Genomic DNA, 26,767 nt, shown 5'->3' with positions numbered 1-26,767 from the left:
TGCAGGACAGATAAAGACCTTGCCCCAGGAGGGATAAGGGACACAGCTCTGATCCTTGCTGGGCTCTCATAACTCCAGGCAGGAAAACTTATTCTTGGATACAAGCAGGTGGCATGAGAATATTACTTGGTAAATCAGATAAGCTACAATCTCATTATGCCAACGGATGAGTCAGAAAGGTTTCAGTGTAGCTGTCAATATAGCATCCTGTAAGGATAATGTCTAATCAAATTAGTCCCTTGCAGCTCTTCTCTCCAGAGCCTCTTGGTTAGGAGGAAAACACTGTTCTCATGAAAGAGGGTCAAAAGCATCTTCAGGCCTACCATCCTCAAGGCTTGCTATCACCCATTCTGCCTTGTACATATTGTCTACACCACTCACTCGGACACAGTCCTATAACAGTACTACTCTAACAGTACTGCTTCTACTGGGCAGTTTGTTTTGCACCATGGCAGCTGGGTGATTTTTCTTCACAACTGGAGTTTTTAGTATTGTCCATCATGGAACTGGAGAGAGACTCTGATGTGAGTTATTGGGAAGGAAGGAATTTTGTTCACACACTCCAGCTCATTTTCCCAGTTGTCAGCCAAGACCTCAGGGCAGCTTAAGCATTTGAGGTTTCCATTTGAAACACTGTTTAAAGGGCATTCACCAATACCCAATAAGACAGATATCTTATGCCAACCCTGCAATTTGATTTTAAAGCTATTAAAAACAAATGTGTGCAACCACACGTGCTCAGATATTATTATGCTGTGTGACTGCCTGGTGCAAGTTTCCTAAAATAGCCTCATCCTCCTCCAAAATCTTCCATTGTCTGCCTAAGTCCAATCAAACAGCATTATCCTGTTGTAAGCTTAGACTCTATCCACTTCAGTTATCATTGTTATGCCAATAATGGCTTTCGTGGTGTTACCTAAATTGCCCTGAAGCCCTAGGGTACATCTGCAGCCTTTGCAGAACACACTGAATTCTGATTATGTCAGCCCATCATCATTCTCCAAGGGATTTGCACAGGCACTGCTGGCTCCCTTTGCACAGATGATTTAGATTTCCACCCATTGTTCCCACATGGCTTCAATTATGCTGCAGTTGTACAGCCCTGGCTTGGCTAAACCAATATTGCCTGTTTCTCCACTTCTGCAGCAATGAACTTCAGTACTTTAGGTCCTTTATTCTTTCTACTTGTTGAGGAGAAAACTTAAGTTTCAAATTTTGTGTGTAGAAGAAGAAACTAAGCTTGTACCTTTCATATTTTGGGCCTGGAGTGTCACTGTTGGACACTGCTTGTTTTTCTTACAAATGCTCCAAAACAATAACATTTATCTTGAGCTGAACAGAATGTTTCATACCAAACAAAGTGCAAATATCTGGGAGATTTGGATCCAAAAGAGTACCAGCTTCAGTTTAACATGAATAGTTCACCCATTTTCAATTTTTCAGCTCTCAAATGACAACCCAAAAGCATACCCCTTAAGGATTTGCATACCTCTTATATATAGCCACCAAACCTGTTTATGGCAGCTTAAGCATAAAGACTGAAGTCATACAGCCTGGAAAATCACTGTATGTTACCTAGCCTGAAAGACCTTCTGTTCAGATATAGAGCATCCTGAATACATCCTCTGACTGTATAGCTCTGTGCTGTGATATCTGTTTCACACACATCTTCATTCCTGGAAGTGTCTGTGAGCTCCCAGGAGATCTTCTCTCCCTTTACAAATCTGACTTGGCACAAGAGAAGTCCACTAGATCAGAAAATCTACCAGGTTACAGTGTGCTAGGCCATAAGAGGAGCTACACTTCAGACCTTCTTCAAAGTCTAGGTGATATGAAACTTCACTTGTTTGGGATACCAGAATCCAAAATGCATTACTCCCCTAGTAAGTTTTTCAGTTAGTTTTACCTTAGCCAGTCTTTCTTCCTACCTATTACTTGGGGATGAAACAAGGCTTGTACTTTAGGCTTAGGTTGATAGTGGGGTGGAGGCCTTGGAAGGCACAAGGATGTGTCCAGCTTTCATCATGCACTAATCATCTATACAATTATCTCATCTGGCAGATTTACACTACTGCAAATGAAGCTTTTCCTGTTCTTCAAGCAATGGTTTCCTCACATATAACTGACCTGAGAGATCATGGGTTGTGGGAGGCTTGACCCACAGGAAAATGAGTTTCCCTCCACCTATATGAGTTGTTTATTTGTACCACTTCCAGCAGGCTGTTTTGGTTACATGTGCATTACTTCTGACAGCAGTGTTCAGAGTGAAAAAGGATGATGTCTCAGTGTCATGGGGAACCAAAGATAAGGCAAGAACCGTCTCTTGCCGCTGTTGTGGAAGTCCTTTCAGTGTAGATCTGAAATTTCCTGTCCTACATAACTGTGGAGAAAAAAAAAATCTCTTTTTCTTAGCAGTAGCAATTTATACAATTGGTGCTTTTATTTAGAAAAGAGATGACTCAAAAGAGACATGACAAACTCCAGCCTTTCATCAGAGGTCACGTTTTCTCACTGTGTTCCAAACGACACATCTGTTTAGTACAACTTGGCATAATCTGTTACACAATAGAAGGTTCATCCTAAAGGATGTACTCCTTTGTGTTCAAAGAATGGCTTTCCATTTTTACTAATTTATAGTATTTTTATACTTATCTTCAATAAACTCACCATGCTTACACACTTTCTGTGTGTTTTTCTGCTGTTTAGGATTAACAAGAGCCCATCATTTACAAAATGGCCTATTTTTTCCTATTTTTCCACTATTGCACTCTTCTAAATTGGCTCACACTTTCAAGTTCTCAGTTAATTCTTTCTCTTGCCTCCAATCAAAACCAAAGAAAATTTCCTCTTGTACCTTCTACCAGTCATTGTACACAGAAAACTGCTGCAACATTCTGGACCTAGCTGAACAGCCTGCATCCTGAAGCATCACCATCCCTAGAAATATCAGGCAATAAAATTCCCCATCTCCACCAAATCCTGAGCTTGGGGCAGTCCTCCTTGTTGCTCACAAAAAGGCTTTATCCACCCCCACTCTGGAGACCTGGAGCAGACATCCACCATGCTAGTGCTGATCAAGTCCTTGCCCCTCTGTTAGAATGTGGACGTTAGAGGCAGTGTGTGCACTCCTGGCACACATCACCTCCTCCAAGTCTTCTTGAGTAATAATTTGATTTTAATATCCTGGCTAGCAGAATTATCAGAACTAGTCTCTGTCACACTATCATAAAGACATCTAAGACATTTGACCAGTTGACCCAAGAACTTTCTTACTGCATCTCCAGTGATCCAGAGAGCTGTAAGAAGGAATGGGAAAAGATTGAGTTAGCAATAGTAGATTTATAGAGCTTTATCTCAGTTGCCATTGCTTTATTTGTGATCTTCTGGAAGGATTTATCTCCGAATTCCCTTCTCTTATAGTCCCATGCCTTTATGTGAGAGTGTTCACCTCCTATTTCAGTGGCAGACACGAACAGATCAGCAGCTATTTGTTCTGTCCTCCCTGTTGATGGGAGCCAAGGCCCCCATTAGTGCCCCTTCTGAACTCCAGAGTCACCTGCATAACACTGCCACCACAGCTCCCTCTCTTGTCACCCTCCTTGCAGGCACCCACATACACTATTAACTTTTGAGCTGGTTAGCACCACTGCTAGCAGTAGTGACAATGCTCACAAGACCAGGTAGCGTGGACTTTTAGTCCTTGAGCTAGTGAGCCTTGGTTGTCTTCCAGCAATGTCGTGCATGAGAGTTATCTCCAGTCAAAACGTTGTGTGCTGTGTAATTCCCCTGAAGAGTAGTGGCTCCCTGTGGCATTTTGCCTTCCAGCATGACACTGACTCTCACCTGTTGTTTGCACAGCATTGTGGATTCATTGATGTAGAACAACTTCTATCCCTCATAGTCATATTTCCCACCCTTTGTCCACTGCTAGTGATGAGGGACAATTTCTGCCTTCCCGAATTATTTTCTTTGATGGATTGGTTAGGGTTTTTTTTTTGTCTGTAGGGCTTCCCATGACTCCTCAAAGCCTTTCAACCCAATCATCCCAACCTGAAGATCTTCAGATTCCTTCCTAAAGGAGAATCACCAAGAGGCATGTTTTCCTCTCCTAGCTCTTCCTAGCAAGAAGAAAAGGCCACAGACCTTGCAAATTTGTCCTGGAGTAAAGCATTCAGGATTGGCACTTCCATTTGAGAGGAGCCCCTACAGCATCAGATAAAGAACCATGCAGTAGTAGAGGAAGCCCCGAAAGAGCAGCATTCCCTCACTATTTTTTTTCTGACCACTATGCTCTTTTGTGTACTTCCTACTACTACAGGGAGCTGGGAGAGCAGAAATAATAAGATGTTCCCCTTGTTAGAGAAGGATTAGGCCCAAGCAGTATATATTTAATTAGACTTTAAAGAGCTTATTTCAATATTAGGAGACGCTGTTGCTGCTGCTCAATATAATTGTTTCACTAAGTGAAACTGCTTATCAAGGGAAGGGAGAGTGTTTTCAGGTATTGTGAGTACTCAGTTTTTGTTTGCATTTAGATTAAGACGAAGAAAGTTGACTCAAAGCTCTCGTAGAGGTCATCCAATCTGTTTGGTTGAGAAGATCTGTCCTCCCACGGATTCATCTTCAGCACTATAAAGGAATACCTCTTCCTGATGATGAGCTGTAATGCAGTGTTACCTCACCCTTGTTCATTCCAGAAGCAACATCTTCTATTACAAAAATTTAGGAACTACATTGGAAATTAGAGAGCTGTTTGCATAGACCACATCTTTGGAGTACTACCTAGACAAGACTCAGGCTATTCACAATGAGCATTAGTGAAGACGATGTGGAAAAGTTTCTTGATGGCAACCCTGCTTTTGCCAAGCAGTACTTTGAGAAGAAACTAAAGACAGAGTCCTGGGATAGCAATGAGAGTGAAATACTTTTTGAGTTGATCCAGGACATGCAAGAAAGCATCAACATGGAAAAAGTTGTTTTCAAGACCTTGAGAAGAATTAGGTCCCTTATTCACGCTGACCGCTGTAGTCTGTTCATGTACAGGCAGAGAAATGGCACACCTGAACTGGCAACAAGGCTTTTCAACATCCAAGAGGGAAGCACTCTGGAGGAATGCCTGGTGTCCCCAGACTGTGAGATTGTCTATCCTTTAGACATAGGCATTGTGGGCTACGTTGCGCAAACCAAGAAAACCATGAACATCAAGGATGTCAGTGAGGTAGGTTTGCCATTTGTTCATTCACTTGCTAGAAGAAAGGTTTCTATGTTTACTAGTACAAAGGAGTCAAGAGGTAGTAGGGCATCTCAGGGCTTGCACAAACCTCTTGTGGTGTAACAGCTGTGCAGCAGAAACCAAAGCACTGATAGCAAGTCTGTAAGTTCCTTATTGTTTCATTTATAGAGTTGGGTGAAGCTAAGCACACTAATTATGCTGTGTTAATGCCTTCAAACAAATGTGTGATCACACCTTGCTTGGCTAATTTTAAACAAAACAAAACAAAAAACTTTAAAAAAAAATCACATACAGTCCAGCAGAGAGAGTGAGGTACAATTAGTTCCTGTGGGATACAGAAATTTTAGTGATTTATCTTTATACTTTCATGACAATATTTACCGCCTCCCCCCCCCGACAGGAGTGTTGAACCTTGTAAACCTGAACGGCAACAGTAACAATGTGCTTGTTCTAATCATAGCTATAAAACTAAAATCCATGTGACCCAAATATGGCCTTTGGGATTACTCCATGTATTGCTTGCTAGTTACAGAGACCATCTGTTTATCCATCCTTTTGTTGGTTAGTACTAGATTACATAAAGGTTTGAGTAAAAACTTCCTTGTCTTCCACAGAACCTGCTGAGGCCTTGCTTTGGTTTTGCAAACTTTTTTTGAGAGGGATACTTTGGGGGGAAGCATCAGAATGTGACTCAAACTTTCTATAGCTCTCTGACTTCAGATATTTCTCCAAGAATATGGAAGGATTTCAGTGCTGTGAGAGCCAAATGCTGAATTCCAACTCGTGTTTTCAGGCATTGCCTTAGAAGAAGTCCTAATGGGCAACTCACTGGGCAGCCCAGTCCATAGTGGTGCTGTCTGCACATTGCAACTGCTGCCAGAATGCTCCTGGGGCAAAAAGGGGTGAGTTGCTCTCAGAGGCAGGACGAGAGTGCTGGGAGCCACAAGCTGCTGCTGCCAGGTACATCCTTTCTTGGGATGTCTTCCTTAATGTCTACCATCCTAGGCACAAAGGCCCAGCAACATGGGAGGAAATGCCTGGGAGAACATTTCAAGAGAAATGAGGGAGGGAACACCTGGGAGAACATTTTTGAGAGAAACCAGAGGTAGATGGCGTCATGGAGGATGCAAGCCAACAGCAGCTTCAAGTCCCAGGCAAAAGCAGAAGAAAAATGAGGATGAGTGAACTTCCAAATGACTGCACCAGAAAGCACTGGTTTGTAAACTGTGGCTACAGAGTGCTGCATGGTTAACTGGCTGCACCCACTTCACAGTGTTAGCGGAAGGTCAGAGGAAAGGATGCAGGAGGTCAGTGATCTGGGAATGACCAGTAGAGACCTTCCCTCTTCTCACAGAGTTTGGTGTTTCAAAGCTTATGATTTGCAAGATCTTTGCAAAAAGTGAAAAAGTATACATGTTGCAGTCAGAAGCCACAAGCAATTCTATTGATACTAGCTTTATCACTTGCACATTGTCCAGTTTTCTGCTACTTCATTTCTCTTCCTCAATAGTCTTTAAAGCAAAAGATTCTTTAGACAGCTTAACTTTGAGCAGCTGTGCTTTAACTTGGTTTTAAGACTACAGACATTGTGGAAAACATTTAATTTGTAAATTGTCTATTGAACAGTGTGCCCAGTTCAGTCCATTTGTTGATGAGCTCACTGACTACACTACGAGAAGCATCCTTGCAACACCCATCTTGAATGGCAAAGATTTAGTTGCTGTCATTGTGGCTATTAATAAGCTGAATGGCCCATACTTCACCAACTCCGATGAAACAGTAAGTGGTCAGTAGCTCAGTTTCTATCAAGCAGTTGTCGCTTCTGTCTTTTGTACTAGGGATGCCTGCTTTACTGAAGCTTCACTAGTGTGAATTTTCCTACAGCGGACTCATCCTCTAACAGAAGAGGCTTATTAGGAGGATGCTTATCTCAGAAATCTTCCAGGGAAGTTACAGTGGAATAAGCCTCATCTCATACCAGTACAAAGCAAAGCATTTATCCAGGGGAATTACCATGACATTGCTAAAGGGATGTTATGAAATGTAGTACACTTGAGGCTGCTACTGCATTTGGCTCAATCTCATTGTTTGCCTTTTCAGCTTTTCCTGAAGTACCTGAATTTTGCCTCCCTGAACTTGAAAATTTATCACTTGAGTTATCTTCACAATTGTGAGACTCGAAGAGGCCAGGTAAGAGTGAAAATGGAGCCTGGGCTGTATCTCAAAATCAAATGAGATTTGTCTGATTTCAAAAGATGGAGCTGATCTGCTTCAGAGGTCTCTACCTGAATAGCAGAACAAAAAAAATGCTCTCATCTGCTTTCAGATACTGCTCCTTCCCCAGGGCCCTGCATTAGTGTCTCTTGCTGCTGCTGTTGGCAAAACTACAGGAGCTGGTACAGTGACAACAGCTTCAGCAGGACTGAGCTCCAGATGTTTTGCTAAATTGTGCTATGAAACACTTGTGGGGCATTTAACCACTTCTGCCAGCAGCACAAAGTGATTTCTCAAAACTATTAAGAACATGCTATTTTCCCCATCTGCTTATTAAGAAGTGCTATTGAAACTCTCAGTTACAATAAAATGATCCTCCTATTGTATTGGCCTCCCTCAGTAGAGATGAACACAGAATCATACAATCATAGAATCATTACAGCTGGAAAAGACATGTGGGATCACTGAGACCAACTACTAGATGAGAGTGTTTGAGTATCCTGGGTTGAAACAATCCAGCTACCATTCTTTTCCATTACTTGGGTTTTGAAAGGACTCTCAAATTTATTATGATGGATGTGAACCCATGGAGGGAGTTCCTGCAGTAGATACCTACTTGTCACTGAAAAGGATGTGCAATTGCATCAGTGCTTCATGGCAGCCATACTCTTGCTGCAGTGGGAATTCCTCCAGGCGATAAATGCCTGTTTCAGCAAAATGGATGCAGAATGAAAGTTTATTTTAGAAGCCTTGGAATAGCACTTATACTAAGTAATTCATTATCTCATTTGCTTCATCAAATTTGCTGATTTTTTCGGTAGTCAAACACATGAATGGTTGTAAGGTGATCCAGCAATGTTGAACAATTCAACTAAAGTAGAACTGGCAAAGGTTTATTCCTGTTGAGAGCTTAGCAGTAGGACTGGGAGTGTTTGTGCTCAGATACCGTGTTAGAGTCTTATTAGAAGCCCACACAACACATTTGGTCCAACTTCTTTACATCATTCTGTGCACTGGCCATTCTTCAGATATTTCTTTCAGCCCTCCTCACTGGGCTCGTGGCTTTCAGTATTACTTATTGCATTATGCAATATGCCAAAAACCCCCATTTCTCATTTTTCCTCTAATGGTTTGTATGACAATACCACTGTCCTATCTGAGGGATGCTCAGAAGCCAGTGACACTGAGCACCTCATACTTGTATGAGTAGCTGAGTTTTTCAATTTACATAATAGAAACAGACAACAATGCAGCTCAGAGTTGTCAAAAGTATTTACTAGTGCCCAGTGAAGAGGTGAGAGACAAGTTTCCTGATTGTGGCCATGGAACAGTATTGCTCCTTCAAAGCACAGTCAGCTTCAGGTAGCAGATCTCAGTGTTTCCAAAACACTGCTCCTCATGTCTTCCTGGGCTTGGAAAGCAAAGCACACGCACATGTGCACTAGCTAAGTTAGGCAAGCACACAAATGGCTTCCTTACTATGTCAGAGACAATCAAGTCCTCCATTATGCACACACTCCTTGTATCCTTGTATCCTTGTATCACCAGAAATACTTGACAAACTCTCTGCATAACCTCCATTATTACAAATGAAAGAACAGGCTAACAACAGGATCTTAAGGGGCATGCATCTGCAGGGGTCAGGATGGGGAAAAGGATTGTAAGCTGATGTGCACACAAAGCAGCTGTGCCAGACTCTGGAACTAGCAACATTTTTGGTATTGGATGGCTATTGGATGGCATTTTTGGTATTTGGTACTGGCTTTGGATGCAAGATTTTTACTTATGGGTATAAAATGTAAGTCAGGCCATTTCTTTATGTGGCACAACCTTTTTTGTTTTGCTCTATTTGTATGACTAGACTTTTACACAGCACTCCATGATGACCTGACTCTTCCTCAGACTGCATCTTTCCCTGGTAGGAATAATGAGTGCTGCTAACATTTTGCAATGTAGGTTGCTAGTGCACTTTTCAGGAACTGTAGTATAAAATCCTAGTTGTTTCATTTTTAACTCAAATATGTCTGGGAAGCCCAGCTCTCAGTGACAGGTTGTACTTAACATTTTGATTTTATCCTACAGGTATTGTTATGGTCAGCTAATAAGGTTTTTGAGGAACTGACAGACATTGAGAGGCAGTTCCACAAGGCTTTTTACACAGTGAGAGCATACTTGAACTGTGACCGGTACTCAGTAGGTCTCCTGGACATGACGAAGCAGAAGGTGAGTGTTCACTTGTGTGTTGTGCATTTTCTGCATTGCTGTTATCCACTGAGGGGTGATGTGTGGAGATAAGTTGTACTGAGGCAGCCAAAGTGCAAGCTGGCCTTGAGTCATTCCTGCTTTGGTTGTAATTTTTTTAAATTCCGTTGTACAAATGAAGAGCCTGGGACAAAGAGAGGGAGGGGGAAGAACTTACAACTGGAATGGGACTATGAAGGATCATCCATGTGCACTGCTATACATTTCACTTGATGAAAATAAGCTGACAGAAGTTAAGTTGCTTCTGCAGCTCTGATTTGGTCTAATTGTTGGCAAGATTTATGTGGAGGTTGCACAGAACTCTTATCACAGGAGCCCTGCTTTATTCCATGGTCAAGCTGACCGAGGCTACCATGAACATTGATCTCCACTGTGTTACCAGAGCTTTTATAGCACGCTATCTTGTGAAGTGGTGTTATTAAGAGATCATGAGTGTGCCAAAGACACTCTGATCAGCATTATGATGTAACCTAAGAAATCCAAAAATTCTTTCAGTTTAGCAAGGTAGCAGGAAGTAGACTAGTCTTATGGCCAAACTCCAGAAAATGGAGAAACCGTAAGATATTGATGCAGCCATTTTGCTTTGTGAGGTCAGCCTGTGCTGTTCACCGAATGAAGCAGCATCCCATATACAGATACTATATGACTATATACAGCAATACAATGCATCTTACACATCCCGATTTAAATATACCATTCTGCTGCATAGGGTTGAACTAGTCATCTTATTTTATGCCTTGCTCACATAGTACCAAAATCAGAGTGGTAAAACAGTGGTTACTTTAAGGCTCGAAGCCAAATACACTTTTCTACTCTCAATATCTCTTTAATGTTTACAAATAGGTAAAGGGGGGGTGACAGGAGGATGGAGCCAGGCTGTTCTCAGTGATGTCCAATGATAGGACAAGGGGCAATGGGTACAAGCTGGAACATAAGAGGTTCGAAAGAAACACAAGGGAAAATTTATTCACTGTGAGGGTGATGGAGCACTGGAACAGGCTGCCCAGGTGGGCTGTGGAGTCTCCTTCTCTGGATATTTTCAACACCCACTTAGAAAAGTTCCCATGCAACCTACTCTAAATGTGCCTGCTCTGTCAGGGGGTTGGACTAGATGATCTTTTGAGGTCCTTTCCAACCTTTAAGATTCTGTGATTCTGTGAAATACACTTATTTCATTTTAAAACCAGGAATTTTTTGACCTGTGGCCGGTCCTACTGGGAGATGTTCCCCCCTACTCCGGACCTCGCACCCCAGATGGCAGGGTATGTGACAGCTAGATTTCTTAAACTGTCTCCTGTCTGGCTGAATTGGTTCACCACTTATTTTGACACTGCTCCTCTTTTATTTGTAGGAAATAGTCTTTTACAAGGTCATTGATTACATATTACATGGAAAAGAAGACATTAAAGTCATCCCGTAAGTGCTCAGTTTGTGTATGCTAGGTATGGACACAGAGTGTTGCTAAAACCAAGGTTCCCCTTGATTTTAAGGTGTTCACGAGGAGATATGAAAAGGACCAATAGAAGACTGAGTGGGAGAGACAGAATGTCAATTGGTGCTTTGACTTTTTTTCCTCCAGGGCAATGAGATCCTGGCCTGCAAGCCAGGCTCCAAAAGTCACTTCAACCAGTGCTTCTTTTTATATGCAGAAGTGAACAGCCTTGATGGCTGCAGTTTTAGCACTCTCCTTGCCAGGCTGAGGCATCACTTCTCCTTGGTGCCTTCCCTATGTCAGCGAGTGAGCCCATCCAGATGGCCCTAGTGCTGAGGCATCTGCTGTCCTAGCTTTGCCCCTTACCCCTCTGCAGCCTGCTCCAGCTCCCAAGGTCATTTCTGCTCCCCTGCCTGTCTTCTGGCTTCCTTGCTTCTCTCTTATCCTTTGGTCACTGACCCCATCTGAAGGCTACCTCTGGCCTTTCTTCCTCTCTTGATACTACCTCTTTCTGAAAACCACCCTCTTGTCAATAAATTTTTCAGAGGAGCCTTGGGAACCTTGGACAAATCTGACATAACAGGAGTTTCCCTCAGTTCTGCTTGCACCACTGCATTGGTCTAAGTGCTGCAAAGAAGGGTCCTGGTTGCTTAGATACAGCAGTGTTCAAAAATTCAGTCTGACAGACACTGTTAGCTGTGAAGTTCTTTTACTTTTCTGAAGGTCTGAAACATGGCCCTTGCTCCCAAGAAGAACTTCTTCTTAAATGTTTGAAGACTATGACATTTTATAAGCTATTCTCTGTTGAATCCTTGAAGGAAAAGTATTTGCTAATGTGAAAATTTTTTGCTTGCACATGTAGATCCTTTGAAAATAACAGGACTGTTTAGAGACTGAGACTGAAAACATACACATGTGGTCTGTGCAGCCACACACATTTCAGCTTCATGATAATTCTTCAGTAAACATATATCCCTAATTTTCCTTATGTGTTTTACTTCCAGAAACCCTACCCCAGATCACTGGGCCCTAGTTACTGGATTGCCGACCTATGTGGCTGAAAGTGGATTTGTAAGTACTTAGTGCAGGCTTCACCAAGGCTTTCTGAGGTGCTTTTCTGACTCTACTTTCTTAACAATTCTCCTTTTTTTAATTGATATTTAAACTTCTCACTGCCCATATTGTAAAACTTTTTCTTTTGTGTGATCCCCTAGATTTGCAACATTATGAACGCTGCTGCAGATGAGATGTTTAACTTTCAGGTACCATGAAAACTTCCAGTTCCACCAAGGATTCTACCTTTTTTGCAGAAATGTAGTTTAGAGTCAATTTTAGGCATGTACATATTTCTTTAGCCTGTAAAACAGGGCTTGAAGTATCTAGAAAACATGTTAAGAACACAGTGTCTTTCTGCTTGCTATTGCTTCAAGGAAGGTCCTCTAGATGAATCAGGATGGACTGTCAAAAATGTTCTCTCCATGCCAATAGTCAACAAAAAGGAGGAAATTGTTGGTGTTGTTACTTTTTATAACAGAAAAGATGGGAAACCATTTGATGAACAGGACGAGACCCTCATGGAGGTATGGTCCCTTGCTGCAGCTGGAGGTAGCTCATATGGCTGAGAGGGGTCATTATTGCTCCCTGTACACCTGCAAACCATCTCCCAGAGGTTTACAGCCAAGTTTCTTTGCTGCTTATAGAGGTGCTAAGCATCAGCTTGGAAGTTTTGAAAGCAACTATACAATGCACCGGGGGGGAAATTGGGGTGGTGGTGGTGGTAGTGTGTCAGTCTTGGAAAACCCAGCTGTGTTCACACTATTTTGTTTCCACATTCTTGGATTGGACACCTAGCCATGAGCAGTTACAATATGCTTAACAGGATCATTCTGACCTGTGTGCATATAAGTGACAGCTGACTCACACTGCCTGGGCAACTCCCTCAAGAGACTACACAGAAACTGTCTGTGTTGCTAAAATACAAAGGGTGACCAGCTATTTAATCTACCAACACCAGCTGTAATTAAAGACATTACTGTCTAGAAATGCTCCTGTGGTAGTTGCAATCAAATATAGGCATCTCTTGACATCTATTATCCATCAGAATGTTTCCTGAAATAGATTTTTCTTACCAAACAAACACACTGAGGGATTAAAAAAATAAGTTTCCATCAGCCACTGGACTGCAAGCAAGTTAAGAGCAAACACAGGATGCGAGTAAACGTATGTGAAAGGTGATGAGACCACCTTGCTCTCCGTGATCTAAGTGCTCCTCGCCTGCTGTCACTATTGTGACACCCCCTTTTCCACAGGCATGGGGACACTTACAATGACACAGAAATAGCTCAGCTAGGGAGAGGGTCCTTGAACCTCAGCAGCGTGGATGCTCTGGAGGCCTAGGCAGATTCAGCAGCTGGGGAGATGCTCTGCTGAGAAGCGAGTAATGGCTGGGAGCAAACAAGTCAAAAGTAGACTTGTGGCTAAAGTGATCTGTGTCTTTGAGCAGCAGATGTTTTTATTATTTCACCACCTCTGTTTTTTTCCTCTCACCTAGTCCTTGACACAGTTCCTGGGTTGGTCGGTACTTAACACAGACACATATGATAAGATGAACAAGCTGGAGAACCGGAAGGACATTGCTCAGGATATGGTGCTCTACCATGTGAAATGTGACAAGGATGAAATCCAGGAAATTCTGGTAATGCCTTGGAACTGCCAGCACACCCCCAAGTGTACTGGCCTGGCCTGTGACTTATAACACAGACACAGGTCTCCAATCCCACAGAAATGCTTCCAGCCACCATGGTGTGGAGGCAGCACCTGGGCCCCAGTTACTGCACAGCAGCAGAACAAGACTGGTTTGGCTTTGTGGTCTGCTTTGCACCTTGGGATGCTGCCATGTTATGTCCTTTGTAATTTCCCCAGCAAACCTAGCCCTGGAGGTTGGCTTACACAGGTGTTACTCATGGCAGGGCTGTAGAGGTGGAAGAGGAGTTTCTGTATGCCCCAAAACCTCCTTAGTGCAGAAGATGCAGAGTTAGAGGATGCAACTGAAACACTGGCTCTAGGGAGAGGGAGGACATTTTTACTGAGAAAAATGGGTTCAAAGGACAGAAATAGAAGCAAAGCCCAGGAAGAAAACAAAATTTGTATATGGGAGCTGCCCTATATTGCCCCAAAGCAGCACATTGCAACATCAGTCTCCTGTTTAACATGTCCGTGCTCTTTGCAGCCAACACGAGAAAAGCTGGGGAAGGAGCCAAGTGAGTGTGAAGAAGAGGAGCTGGCAAGCATCCTGGTAAGAGCAATGTACCGCTGTAATAGACAGCCCTGGCAAACAAATATCACCTGGGTGGATGCAGGGAAGAGCTCCCAATGTTGGCACACTGGTATGCATCAGCAGGGCACCTGGTGATGGGTGAAGGAAACAATAGTTTGGTGTATGAGTTTGAGGTTATTATTATCAGGTGGCAGTGAATCACTTTCCCAGCTCCTGGTGAATACCTGCTCTCTGACACTTCATCTCAAAGCAGCCATGTGTAAACACATCAGTCACTTTGACTTGTCGTGCATTTTGCTCTCTAGAGTAAACATGGAGGGCTGTAAGTGTTCCCCTGTAAGACCTATCAAGTCTGGAGTCTCCAAACTATAACAAATCAACAAGAGAACTGCTTAATAGAAAGCAAGCCGTATTTCCTGCACTTGAACAGAAACTTCCTCTCTCTTTGCCTGCTAACAAGATTACCATGAAAAGCTGCATTTCTGTCTATTTTTGTGTTATATTCTGAAAGGAAAAGTTCTCAAGAGTATCAAATAGATAAACTTTCGTTAAGCAAAACCCATTCTGGGTGTTTATGACAGGGATAACACAAGTAGCACAGCCATGAATCATCCCACCTCTCTTACAGAAAGAAGAACTCCCAGGGCCCACTAAATTTGAAATCTATGAGTTCAGATTCTCTGATTTTGACTGCACAGAGCTGGAGTTGGTGAAGTGTGGCATCCAGATGTACTATGAGCTTGGTGTGGTGAAAAAGTTCCAGATCCCACAGGAGGTAGGAGCTGCCAACACCCAGGGACCTCTGTCTTGAATGGCTGTCAGACTTGTGGTGTGACTGATGTGTTCTCCATGTGTTTAAGAGGAACTTTTTTGTGTTTAAGCAGAACTTTTTGTGTTCCAGCTTATGTCCATTACCCCTATTACTGTTATGTCCATTATCCCTATTACCCTTATGTCCATTACCCCATCCAGGCACAACACTGTGCTGTGCATGTTTTGTTTGCTATAGTATGTACCCTATAGCTTTCAGACAGCATATGCTGAAACCCAGACTGGCAGGTCCCTTTGTTTTTCTTCCCCTGTAAACACAGATGTTCCTTCATTTGGTGCAGCCGGTGGTAACTTCCTGACTGCTGGCAATAGGAGTGGCCTGACCCTGTGAGAACAAAGACCCCATAGACCCTGATGTGCAAGTTCATGGCTTTTGCCACAAGTTCAGGTCCTTGTAGGACTTGTGAAACTGGAATATCAGTGCTCTGCTGTTGCCCAAGGAATTTGTCAGAACATCATATGAGGTTTATTTCCATCTAGTGGGATATGGAGGTAGCTGCAGATACAGCTTCCACCCCAGAAAGACAGGCTGGGAAGTGGCAGGGAAGTGAAGGGCTCAGAATGGGAGTTACTTTTGAGCTTCTGACTCAATTATAGCATGTTAGAGTCAAAAAGTATCCAAAATATCTGCTCTGGAACAAATAACCTCTCACATCTCTGATGCAGATGTGAAAAACATTCATTCTTTGCTGCCACTCTGAGCAGTCAAGATTTTGAAAAATGAATACTCACCCATGATCAGTTTGCTTTCCAATGGATTTTCTAATCCATATAGCTACAAGAGGTAGTACATATGGACATAGAATGCAGGTGGAAAAACTAGTTTCTTATTTGATGCCCAAGTGTTTAAGAGATATAACCACCATCCATCTCTACATCTATGAAGCCATATCTCTGGAAGAAGTATCGGTATCAGTGAATCATAAGCCACGGGAGGGACAAACCTTACTAGTGGTAACACAGAGAAACACAGAAATTCAATGACTTCACAAACAGCAGGATTAAATATCTTTTTCTCCTAAACATTGCTGGTTTTTGTTTCCTTCACAGCCACATCACTTTTCCTTAAAATAAACAAACAAACAAACAAATAAATAACTATATCTAAAAGAAATATACTAGAAAGCAGAGAGATGTATTTTGGGGTCCCTCACCAAAGAGAGAGAAGCCTAATGGAATTACAGCTTCTGGCTCCTTCCTGTAGCCACTTCTGTAGAGCTGGTCTGAATCTCATCCATGGCTTCTGTACGTGATCTTTATTGCGAGAGCAACATGCAGCAGCTCCATAATGTCATAAGCTCACATCCTCTTCTCCAATATGCAGGTTCTGGTAAGGTTTGTGTACTCAGTCAGTAAAGGCTACCGAAAGATAACTTACCACAACTGGCGCCATGGCTTCAATGTTGCGCAGACCATGTTCACACTCCTCATGGTAAGGCAATAATACCTCACTTAATTCTGTGGCACGGCTTTATTTATAGAAGGTCTTCTGTTGTGCCCTGGAGAGATGCAGGGCTCTCTTTGAATCCTGGTGTAGGATAAGAGTTTGTCACTGCTGGCACATGTCCTGCTCACTGAGGTCTCCATTTGCCTTCAGTGACAGTCCTGGTATAACACATGAAGATGTGGCCAATGCTGCCCAATGAACAGAGTGCTCTAATTCTCATAGATGCAAATGTTGCAAAGTGTTGAATTGACTTCAGGTTAAAACCTTCTATAGGGCAGGGGGGAGAGACTACAGAGAGGACTCTGCTTCCTCCAATAGTTTCTGTTGGTAAGAGCCAGGCTGAAGTTAGCTGGCTGGGTTGGCCACAACCTCACAATTTCCATCTCCAGGTAAGACAGACAGAAGTGTAAGTCTATCTCTAGGGTGAATGTGGCAAGTGCTGTTTCTCACAGACTCTCAGGGCAAACCTGCCCCAAGAAAAATAAAACCAAGAAAAACAGATGTCAGACTACTGCTCCACATCAGAGATGCACCAATATCAGGGCCCAGTGCAGAGGATATGGCCCACAAGGTGGCAGCAGAATTATGTCTACCACTCCAGACAATCCTTTGGTTGATTCAGCTTGGAGCACATATTGCCCAGAAAGATGCAGAGCCCCTTTGCAAAGTCCTTTGTGCTCAGTGACTAGAGAGCTGCTTATGAGGACCTGGATGTTCCAAAAGCATGAGGCTGCTATAGCAGCAGCCAGCCAACATGTGCACACCTACCTTAGTATGAAATATTTTATTTGCAGCTGCTTGCCTATTTTAACCTAAGTGTTCTATTTATTGCATTTAGCATCATGGGTATTTTCAGTTCTCTTGGACTATGTCAGTGAGGAGATCCTCATCACAGTGTGATCAGGGCTCGATATCTTTTCCTGTAAGAGATACTAAAAGATGATACTTGCAAATTCTCATCCTCCAGACTGGCAAACTGAAGCGTTACTACACAGACCTCGAAGCCCTTGCAATGGTAACTGCCGCTCTGTGTCATGATATTGACCACAGGGGAACCAACAACCTTTACCAAATGAAGTAAGCACTTTCCTACCACCTCAAACTATTTACTGTTGCCCTCTTGTGGAGCGAGATCAGGCTGCAGTCACACCAAACTAGTACAGCTCTGGTTTATACACAGGGATAACAACATTATTTTTGCAAATAACTTCACTTTTCAGCTTGTTACAGCACTTGGGCTTATGCTTTGGACAGTGGGAGAAAATTAAATTTTGCAATGCTCTCTGGTGCTTTCTTTACCTCCTAGCAAACCGCTCTGGTTAAAGAAACACTATGCACTCCTGTTATGGGGTAGAACAAGTGCAGCACAGACATCTAGTAGCCTGAGTACCATAGGAGACTTGGGATATCACCAGGAGCACGCTGGAGATAAGCAGCCTATGTTTTGCTGGAAGCTGTGTCTGGAGAGGGCACCATACATGGCAGTGCCCTCATCACCTGTAGAAACAGAGAACCTATAAGTATGAGGGTGCTGCTCTCTGTAGGTAGTTACTAGCTGCAGAAAAATGGTTGCTTGATTTCATTGACCAGTCAAGCCTCTGTTGCACACCTCAAGTCATGTCAGATCACAGCTCCTCTAAAATGCTTACTGGACATACTGTCTTAATGTTTTCTGCAGCTTTGGAAAAAATAAGTGAAGATGACTAGTGTTTTGGATATAAGGATGTCTTGCTTTTGAGGCACAAAAGTCTCAGGGACTGCTGTTTATTTCTGTCCTTGTTAATAGATATCAACATGTAGTTATCCAGGAATTAAACAAGCGTACTGCATTGAGTAATAACATTCCAGTCATAAACATCTTGGGTAAAATTTTTGGTTGGAAGGCTATTTTATACAATGTCCCATTAGTTATAAGCAGTGTCACAAAAGTCTTGTACCAGGCTGAAGTCATTAGCTATTGAAAATATTGCTCTTTAGTCTTTTAAAGTGAGTTGAACTTGTGTGTGTGAGAAAATTAAGTATAAAATAGAACAATACTTTTTATTTTTAAGTGCTGCACTAATATATTTAATTTTTTCTTCATGCAAATCTCCTAATGTTTTTCCTTTATGCAGATCTCAAAATCCTTTAGCTAAGCTTCATGGATCCTCAATTTTAGAGAGACATCACTTGGAATTTGGAAAATTCTTGCTCTCTGAAGAGGTTGGACTGAACTGTAATGTAAAGACATGAATAATTTATGTGCAGGGAAGTTTTTCAGCAACAACAGAGCTGTCAGCTTAGCATAAGACTTTTCTCTGGTTTGGATACCTGAGAAACTGCAGTTGTCTCACTCCCCAAGTACCCAAGGACCAAAATACACAGGCTTCCAAAATGCACAACTGCGTTTCTTCAGAAGCCATATAGTTATCCCCATAACCATATATTAAATGCAGGATTGTCCTCCTGTAGTCCCTCTGACAGGGCCAAGGTTGACACAATCCCTCAGCTAACTTCTCCCATCAGGAAAACTCCCACTAGGGACAGGGGACAGGTTTTGTCTAGGCACCAAGATATGGTGAACAGGGCTCACAACCCTTGCACCTCAGGGTAGCAAACTGAAGATATTTAAAAAACAAAAACAAAATTAAAGGGACCACATTTGAGAAAGGCAGATGGCCAGGAACTCAGAGCAACTGAATTGTGCAAGGATCCCTGTCCTTTGCTTTTCAGTCACTGAATATATGTCAGAACCTCAACCGCAGACAGCACGAACACATGATTCACCTGATGGAAATTGCCATTATAGCAACAGACCTGGCACTCTACTTCAAGTAAGTTGGTCATATACTCCACATATGAAGGGCAGGAAGCAGCTCATACTTTACAAAGGTAAAATGCAATGCTTTGCTCCGAGAACTGGCTGTGCAGTAATCCTCTACACAGTCATTGCCTCTGAGAAGCTGCTTTTAATATTGATGTTGGAGCTGGTGGGAAGAACCCGAATTGTAGAAAATAATTTGAACTTTTACTCATTAGATCACAATTGTGTCTTTTTAACCCTCAGTTTCCAATGAGGCGGGGCTATACAATACCCTAACAGAATGAGATGTCTCATTTTGGTTTTTTCACCTAGCACTTCAGCAGTAAAAATACTCATAAGTGTTGAATAGATGGCCAGGACTACACTACCTTCTCTGGGAGAGCAGCACAGCCCAAATAACAAGTGGTCCTTTGTAGGTGAATATCCAGTTCATAGTCTATTTCACACCCAAAAGCCAAAAATGTCAACCATCTTAGGGCAGCATGCATTGCCTTCCTGGGACTTAAGACTGGAATTCAATAAGATACAAGTTCTTAATTAGCAAGGAGCTTTCAAAATTCAATTTGTTGAAGAACAATTAGGCAAAATGCAAACAGTTCACAAAAGAGGAGTATGAGAGAGGGTGCAATATCCAGTCCTCCTACTGCAGGCAGGGTGGCTATATAGCAGCAGATACCACCACTTTCTCAGCATATAGGAACAAGTCTATCTTTTCCCTCCTTGGTCCACATTCTGGAAGTGAAGGCTGGACTGAGATCAGACTCAGGTGAAATGATACAGACAGAACACATACACAGCCTCTTTGTGGCTCTACCTAAGTGTTTGTGCTAGCATTGAAACAACAGATTTTTTTCCAGATTTCATGCCATTCAAAGCACAGATGTGTTGTGTACAAACCTCTCCCCCAAATTTGCTACATATATTTAGGTATATAAATCAAGTTAACAAAGTCAGACTAAATATGTAAAGCCAGTCAGCTTTACAAACTCCAGCCAGCTCTAAATTTCCAGAGTTTGCTTAACAATCAGAGAAAAAGCCTTCCTTTGTTGTCAACAAAGTTGGAAACGTTTCTCAGCTGATGTAACTTGCAGTAGCTCATATTCTCTGCTCACGTCTCATCACAGTACTTTTTAAGGTATTTACAATAGTCTCTGCTACTTAAGAGAAGCAGTTGATGGTGCTTGGTTTTATTGGGGACTTCCTTAAAGACCTTAATGCCAGGACAGCAATGACTGGAAACCCTTTTGGAAGGGTTATCAGTAGCAGAATCAGCCATATGGTTTTAATACATTTTTTCTTTGTTTTGGAGCTTTTTGTTTTTATTTCCCTCAAAGAAAGAGAACAATGTTTCAAAAGATCGTTGATGAGTCCAAGACATATGACAGTGTGACTGCCTGGACTGAATACCTGTCTCTGGAGACAACAAAGAAAGAAGTTGTCATGTGAGTAATCAGCTCTGGAAAGGTTCAGTCACCTAGTGAGTGATCCAGAACATGCCTTGTGATGTATTTAGTGCAATATCAGCAGGTGATACGTTACTGTCCACACAAATATATTCTGGAAAAGCAAGGAAAAAACGGGGAAAAATTAAAGTAGTTCATCCTCCAAGTAAGTGACTGGTTTTGGACTCTCCTGGTCATTCACACCTAACAAGATACAGGATAATTTCTGGCCATATGCTCCTACCAGACCACCCTGCAGGCCATGAGCAGGGGCTGACAAGCAATCGCAGATGGACAGGAATCCAATACAGTAGTTATTCTTCCCAGGCTGAGTCACACAGTGCTGCTATTGTGATGGGACAGGTGCTTTGCAGGGTGCTTTGCACTGGAGATGAAGTGCACCCACAACCTCATTGCAGCCTGCGCTGCATCTCCCTGAGGGACCCAAAAGTGTTGCTCAAAATTCAAGAAGTTAAAATCCACAATGACTAAAGCAGCAAATGTCTTAATGTCAGAAGCCAGCAGCTTCCTAACCCAAAAGTGTTGCTCAAAATTCAAGAAGTTAAAATCCACAATGACTAAAGCAGCAAATGTCTTAATGTCAGAAGCCAGCAGCTTCCTAGCACAGGTACATTTTAAACAACAGGACAAACCTTGATGAGTGACACAGTCAGACCCAAGGCTTTAGAGCAGTAGCCTGTCTTTTTGTCACTTCAGTAGGGAGTGGGGGATACCTGATGCAGTATTAGACCATGAGCATCCTGAGCCTACAAGAGGTAGAGTGTAAGCCCCAGAGAAGAAACTAATTTCTTTCCTGTTTTTAGGGCCATGATGATGACTGCCTGTGACTTGTCAGCAATCACAAAGCCTTGGGAAGTCCAGAGTAAGGTCAGATGCTTAACATACTGTTAGACTTCTCTAGCTTATGCTTCAAAGTAATACAATTTCCTAAGCTGTCTAGAAGCCAAATTAAAGTCTCCTACCAAATCTACCAAAAGGATATTAGAATAACTATGGTTTTGGTGGCTAAATCAATCTTTATAGTTGTGAATTCTGTAGAGACTTCATTTTTATCCAAAAAAAAAAAAATCCAAGTATTTAGCTTCTTGGGTTATAGTGAGGGGTTTTGCATGTAGTATAGGGGTTGTTTTTTGCACAGCAATACCTGCTCTTTGCTCAGTTGTTTTCTTTCCTTTCAGAGTTCCTTCCTGAACAGTACTTAAATAATTGTTACGTAAGAAACATTAAAAATTAAAGGAGGATAAAAGGAATAAAACCTAAAATAGGACAACTTAGGAAATCATAATCACTATTGTGACCACAAGACAAAACCTTGAGGGGGATTCATTGAAAATGTTTCTTAATAGATGAGCAGTGGAATAACGAGCAGCAGTGTAATAAGGCTGTTGAGCTGTCACTACACAGGTGTGATCTCACTGTCATTGCTTCCCTTCCTAAGAAGAAGGCTGGGGCTGGAGTTGGACGTGAAGTGACAGAGGGGAGACGTGGTGGAGACCTGAAATACATCAAATTAGAAAGTCAAAGTTATTGCTAACTTTTTCTCTCCTTGTTAACGTAGGTAGCTCTCCTGGTAGCAGCTGAGTTTTGGGAGCAAGGAGACTTAGAAATAAGTGTCCTTCAGCAACAACCTATTGTAAGTACCACACGAGAGCCAGGCAGTTCAGTTCAGACATCAAGTCTTAGCAGAATCTTACTACAACCAAAGCTGCTTTTAAAGAGCTGTGAATCTTCCTGAAATCACCATACCTGCCAAAATCCACTGGAAAAGTGTGTACTCATCCAGGGAAGACCCTCTTGTCCAGCTCCCCATATATAGCCAGATGGGCCTCTGTGTCTGTGAACCAGCAAGGAGTGACTTTCCCCATGGAGACTTTGTGCTGGTCCCTTACAGAAAGTAAGGAAAATTAAACACATGCATCACAGAGGAAAGCAGAATTTCCAGTAGAGAACACCTGCAAATGCAAACTTCATAGAGCCCAGAAATTATTTCTCATAAATGGAAATGTTTTAAAGCAGTGTTTCTTAACATTGGGGTTTTTTTCATGCTGTAATAACAAATACTTAAATTCAGCATTGAAAGAGCCAAGAGCCATTCCTTTACCTGTGTTGTTTACATTTCCTTTAAGTGAACTTTTACACAAACCCTCTACCCTCAGAGGCATCACAAATGCTACAGAAAGCAACAAGGCCTTCTAAGGATATAATTTCATGTTCAGTTATGTTTTAGAGAATTGAAAAACTCTTCAACACTTTATAACGTGAACCTTCTCTCAGGTGTCTCATTGAAAGGTGCAAAGGAAAAACCCCCTGTCCTTTTACCCATAGACACTGGAAGAGTACTCTAAAATTTCAGCTAAAGTAGCAAAGGAAATTAGCTCAATTCACTCCTCTGTAGTAGGGGAAGAAGGCTGTGATGGACAGCAGTTATGGTTGATGATGGTAGAACTCCCAGGCTGACACAACAGGGCAGTTTGGGGAAGAAAACAGAGGTATGTATTTCAACAAAGTGCTGCCATAAATCATGGTGAACTTGTGTCTTCCCACAGCCCATGATGGACCGGAGAAAAGCTGCTGAGCTTCCAAAGCTTCAAGTGGGTTTCATCGACTTTGTATGCACATTTGTCTACAAGGTAAGTAAAGCACACCACTACACACCTCATCCTCCTCAACAGGGGCTCAAATCCCAGGTAAAGAAGTCCAGTGCAGCAACAGTACTCGTGGGGAGTGGGACAGGTAGAGGGGACAATAGCTTCTCCTTCCCAGGGCATTGCAGCACTGTCCATCTGTGCCCTCAATGCTTTCTGTGCATGAACCCGTCTGAGGGGGCAAGGTGCTGGAGTCGGTCCTGGGGAGCATGTGATGAACAAGCACTGCCTCTGTGCTGCATTGCACTGATGAGTGTGTTTTGGTTAGGAATTTTCTCGTTTCCATGAGGAAATTCAGCCTATGCTTGATGGGCTGCTGAACAACAGAAATGAGTGGAAGACCCGTGCTGATGAGTATGACGCAAAAATGAAAGCTCTGGAGGAAGAGAAGAAAAAAGAGGAAGAAAAGATGGATACAAAGAGAGGTCAGAAACAATATTTAGCTTTTCACTCCTAGCTTGAAAACATAATGTGATACTGTCCAAGAACTGCAGCAAGCTTTCCTGACATGGCAAAGAGTCAGATGCTCAGATACTTCAATTTTGTTCCAAGGCTGAAGACACCTTGTCTTTGAATGGTAGGCTGTCACAAAATCTACCTGCTCAAATACCTGCTCAAATGAGTAATTGTCTGAGAAACTAGTGAGACTACACTCCGCACAGGCACCCATGCAGCTGGGGACAGCAGAAAGTCCTTTACAGCATATGTACTCTTCCCTGTTCCTCCCCTGTATGTTTGCAGTGAATGTTCTCTTCCCTGGTAGAGAACAGGGATACATTCCTTTGTACACAGCATCTGTGGCCAATTTGCTGTCCGACAGGTCATGAACACGACAGATTTAAGAAAAGCTAACATACTCCTCGAGGAAACACTTGAGGAGTTACAGTTCATCTCATTTCTAGAAGCCAGCAGCAATTTACCAATTTATTTTGGTTGAACTAATTTTTGTTTTTCTAAGTCCCAACCTGAGTATTGCTGAAATCCATCAGCTGCAGTGGTATTGGGTAAAAGCTAGTTTGACAGCCTGAGGATTTGTTTAACTCTAAGAATGGTGGAAGCCAAAGGCTCTCTTGGCCTCTCCCAAGTGTCTGGTCAAAAATCCGTCAGAATTTGGCATCTTTGCTCTACAGAGAATGTATCTGAAATCTCTCTTTGTTCCAAACTGGACTAAAATCCAAACAGTCCATGGGATAAAAGTTTCTCAAATGAAACAGTTCAAAAATTATTGGAGCTGTCTAGATGTCATACCAGTTTAACTCACAGCAATTAACTTAAAATATATTAATTAAGTACTTTAATTAAGATTTGGATATAATTTCTGAAGAATTGTTTCCTAAGTAATCAGCATTGAAGTGCAAAAAGTTTCTACTAATTCTGAAACACTATTTCCAAGCAGCCTTACATGTGTAATTACTTTGCACAGGAGACAGCTCTAGATATGGGCACTGTAGGTACGACCTAAATCAATTAGTAGATAATTTTAAAGCAATAAAAAATGTAATGATTGAGAAGGACATTTATCACTGTATCTCTAATTCTGTGTTTCTTTTTATATGGCAGATGGAATCACTTGTAATGGAGGAACAGCTCCAGCTTCCAAAACCTGCAGCATACTTTAAACCTATTATCAACACAATATATTCCACCCAAAATGAGAATGCCCACACATTTATTTATTTTCTTGTTTTTTTTTTTTTTTTTTTTTAAAGTCATTTCATGAAAATGCATTCCTGATTGGACTGTTCTGCTATTTTAATTAGGCATATGACAAACCAGTGAAGGGCTAGATCTCGTTTGCCTTAATTACATCTCTTTCTGATGGTGGAGAGCCAGTTCTGTGCTGTCTCTTGCTCCATTTAGTGCAACTGTCCAATGGTATATGGCAAAATAGAACAACATTTGGCCCAGCAAATCAGGTTGCATGACTATGGAAAAACGTTTCTCCTGCGCGGAAACATTTCTTACCCCAAAGATGATGGGACCAGTTGAATTCCTACCCTGCTCCATATACCCTCATGTGATTGACAATGTGTGCAACCATGGCCCTCAGAGTAAGAAAAATGAGGAAGAAACAATTCTGTCATGCCCAAGCCTGTATCTGTTATGATACCAGAAAGAAATACGTGGGTAGAGATAAAGCAAGAAAACTGACCATAGTAAACCTCTGAATTGCTCTAAAAAGTTACGATTTTGTGTAAATCCAAGAAACGCTCACAGGATAACAGTACTCCACTCAATTCAAGAATTTTAATAGCTTGTTGTGCTAATCATGGAGCCACTCATGTGACACCCAGTAGCTGCCATCTTCACGAGCAGGATCCACACTATGATCCTAACTGAGGCTTCACTCTGGAACACCTGATTTTAAGAACACAGTGTTCTTGTTATTCATTACAGTTCCAGTTCTCTGAGCAACTTGAATCATGGCCCCTCCTAAATTTGCTCTGCTTTGCCTCATAATGCCAACTCTATTTAACGCAGTCCTCTTCTGATCAATACCAAATCCCCTTCCTTTCAATACCAAATCCCCTTCCTTTCCTTCTCCTGTTCTGAAATGTCTGGTTTTTAAGATTCCCTTTGAGACTTTGAAAAATTTTCATTTGAGATAAAACTTAGTTTTCTTGTTTATTCATGCAACCATAGCAGAACATTCAATTATACTCTTAAAACAGTAGAGATACCCTTCTCTGCTCCTCTCTCTCTCTGTCTCTGTTTTAAAGTCTTTGGACATCTGTTTTGCTGGGGATTTTCTTCTATCACTCCTACTACCTGCAGTGCTTTTACTCAGTACCTTGTTTTGTATTACAAAAATACTGCAAGTAAAAGGAAAAGTAGAGCTGTGGTGGTACCTGGTGATCATTTATTTGTGTCTCAGTGCAGTAAGCAAGTTGCAATCCTCTATCACTCTGCAGCAATTCTGTGTGCAGCAAGTTATCTGTCAGGAAGATGTAGAAACCTGTCCGTGTGCATAATAGCTAAATATGTCACCAGCAATGACTTCCTGCTGTATGTTTCAGCATAAAGAGCCATGCAGACGGCTTTCATCATAAAGCACATAAAGCACACATTAAAGGCTTTTTTTTTTTCAGCAGGGAAAATGCCACTCTACTGCAGAGTGGTGTCCAACGGGCTTTTAAAGATCACTATAAGCCACTGTAGG

At 42.1% G+C, this 26,767-nt stretch overlaps 1 protein-coding gene across 1 annotated transcript; it reads left to right on the top strand.

Moving 5' to 3' along the window:
- The first annotated feature begins 4,807 nt into the window (after positions 1–4,807).
- On the top strand, positions 4,808–25,226 carry PDE6B (phosphodiesterase 6B). The gene is made up of 22 exons (XM_010208627.2): positions 4,808–5,218; positions 6,860–7,012; positions 7,334–7,423; positions 9,530–9,670; positions 10,897–10,971; positions 11,061–11,125; positions 12,146–12,212; positions 12,356–12,403; positions 12,572–12,721; positions 13,693–13,836; positions 14,371–14,436; positions 15,047–15,193; positions 16,574–16,681; positions 17,664–17,773; positions 18,811–18,898; positions 19,409–19,509; positions 20,834–20,941; positions 21,766–21,829; positions 22,521–22,595; positions 23,509–23,592; positions 23,876–24,032; positions 25,168–25,226. The coding sequence occupies exons 1-22, from the start codon at positions 4,808–4,810 to the stop codon at positions 25,224–25,226; spliced, it is 2,511 nt and encodes an 836-aa protein (XP_010206929.1).
- Positions 25,227–26,767: the final 1,541 nt, after the last annotated feature.

The sequence above is a fragment of the Colius striatus genome, chromosome Z (assembly GCF_028858725.1).
Source record: "Colius striatus isolate bColStr4 chromosome Z, bColStr4.1.hap1, whole genome shotgun sequence".
In the NCBI taxonomy this organism is placed as follows: domain Eukaryota; kingdom Metazoa; phylum Chordata; class Aves; order Coliiformes; family Coliidae; genus Colius; species Colius striatus.
Note: the sequence above shows the minus strand (reverse complement) of the source record. Positions and strands in the feature narration are given on the sequence as shown.

Bases quoted from the DNA above. Each gene is read 5' to 3' on its own strand.
- PDE6B (XM_010208627.2), top strand. From the start codon at position 4,808: ATGAGCATTAGTGAAGACGATGTGGAAAAGTTTCTTGATGGCAACCCT. The intron at 12,404-12,571 runs GTACCATGAAAA...TATTGCTTCAAG, and splicing joins ATGAGATGTTTAACTTTCAG to GAAGGTCCTCTAGATGAATC. The intron at 17,774-18,810 runs GTAAGCACTTTC...TCCTTTATGCAG, and splicing joins AACAACCTTTACCAAATGAA to ATCTCAAAATCCTTTAGCTA.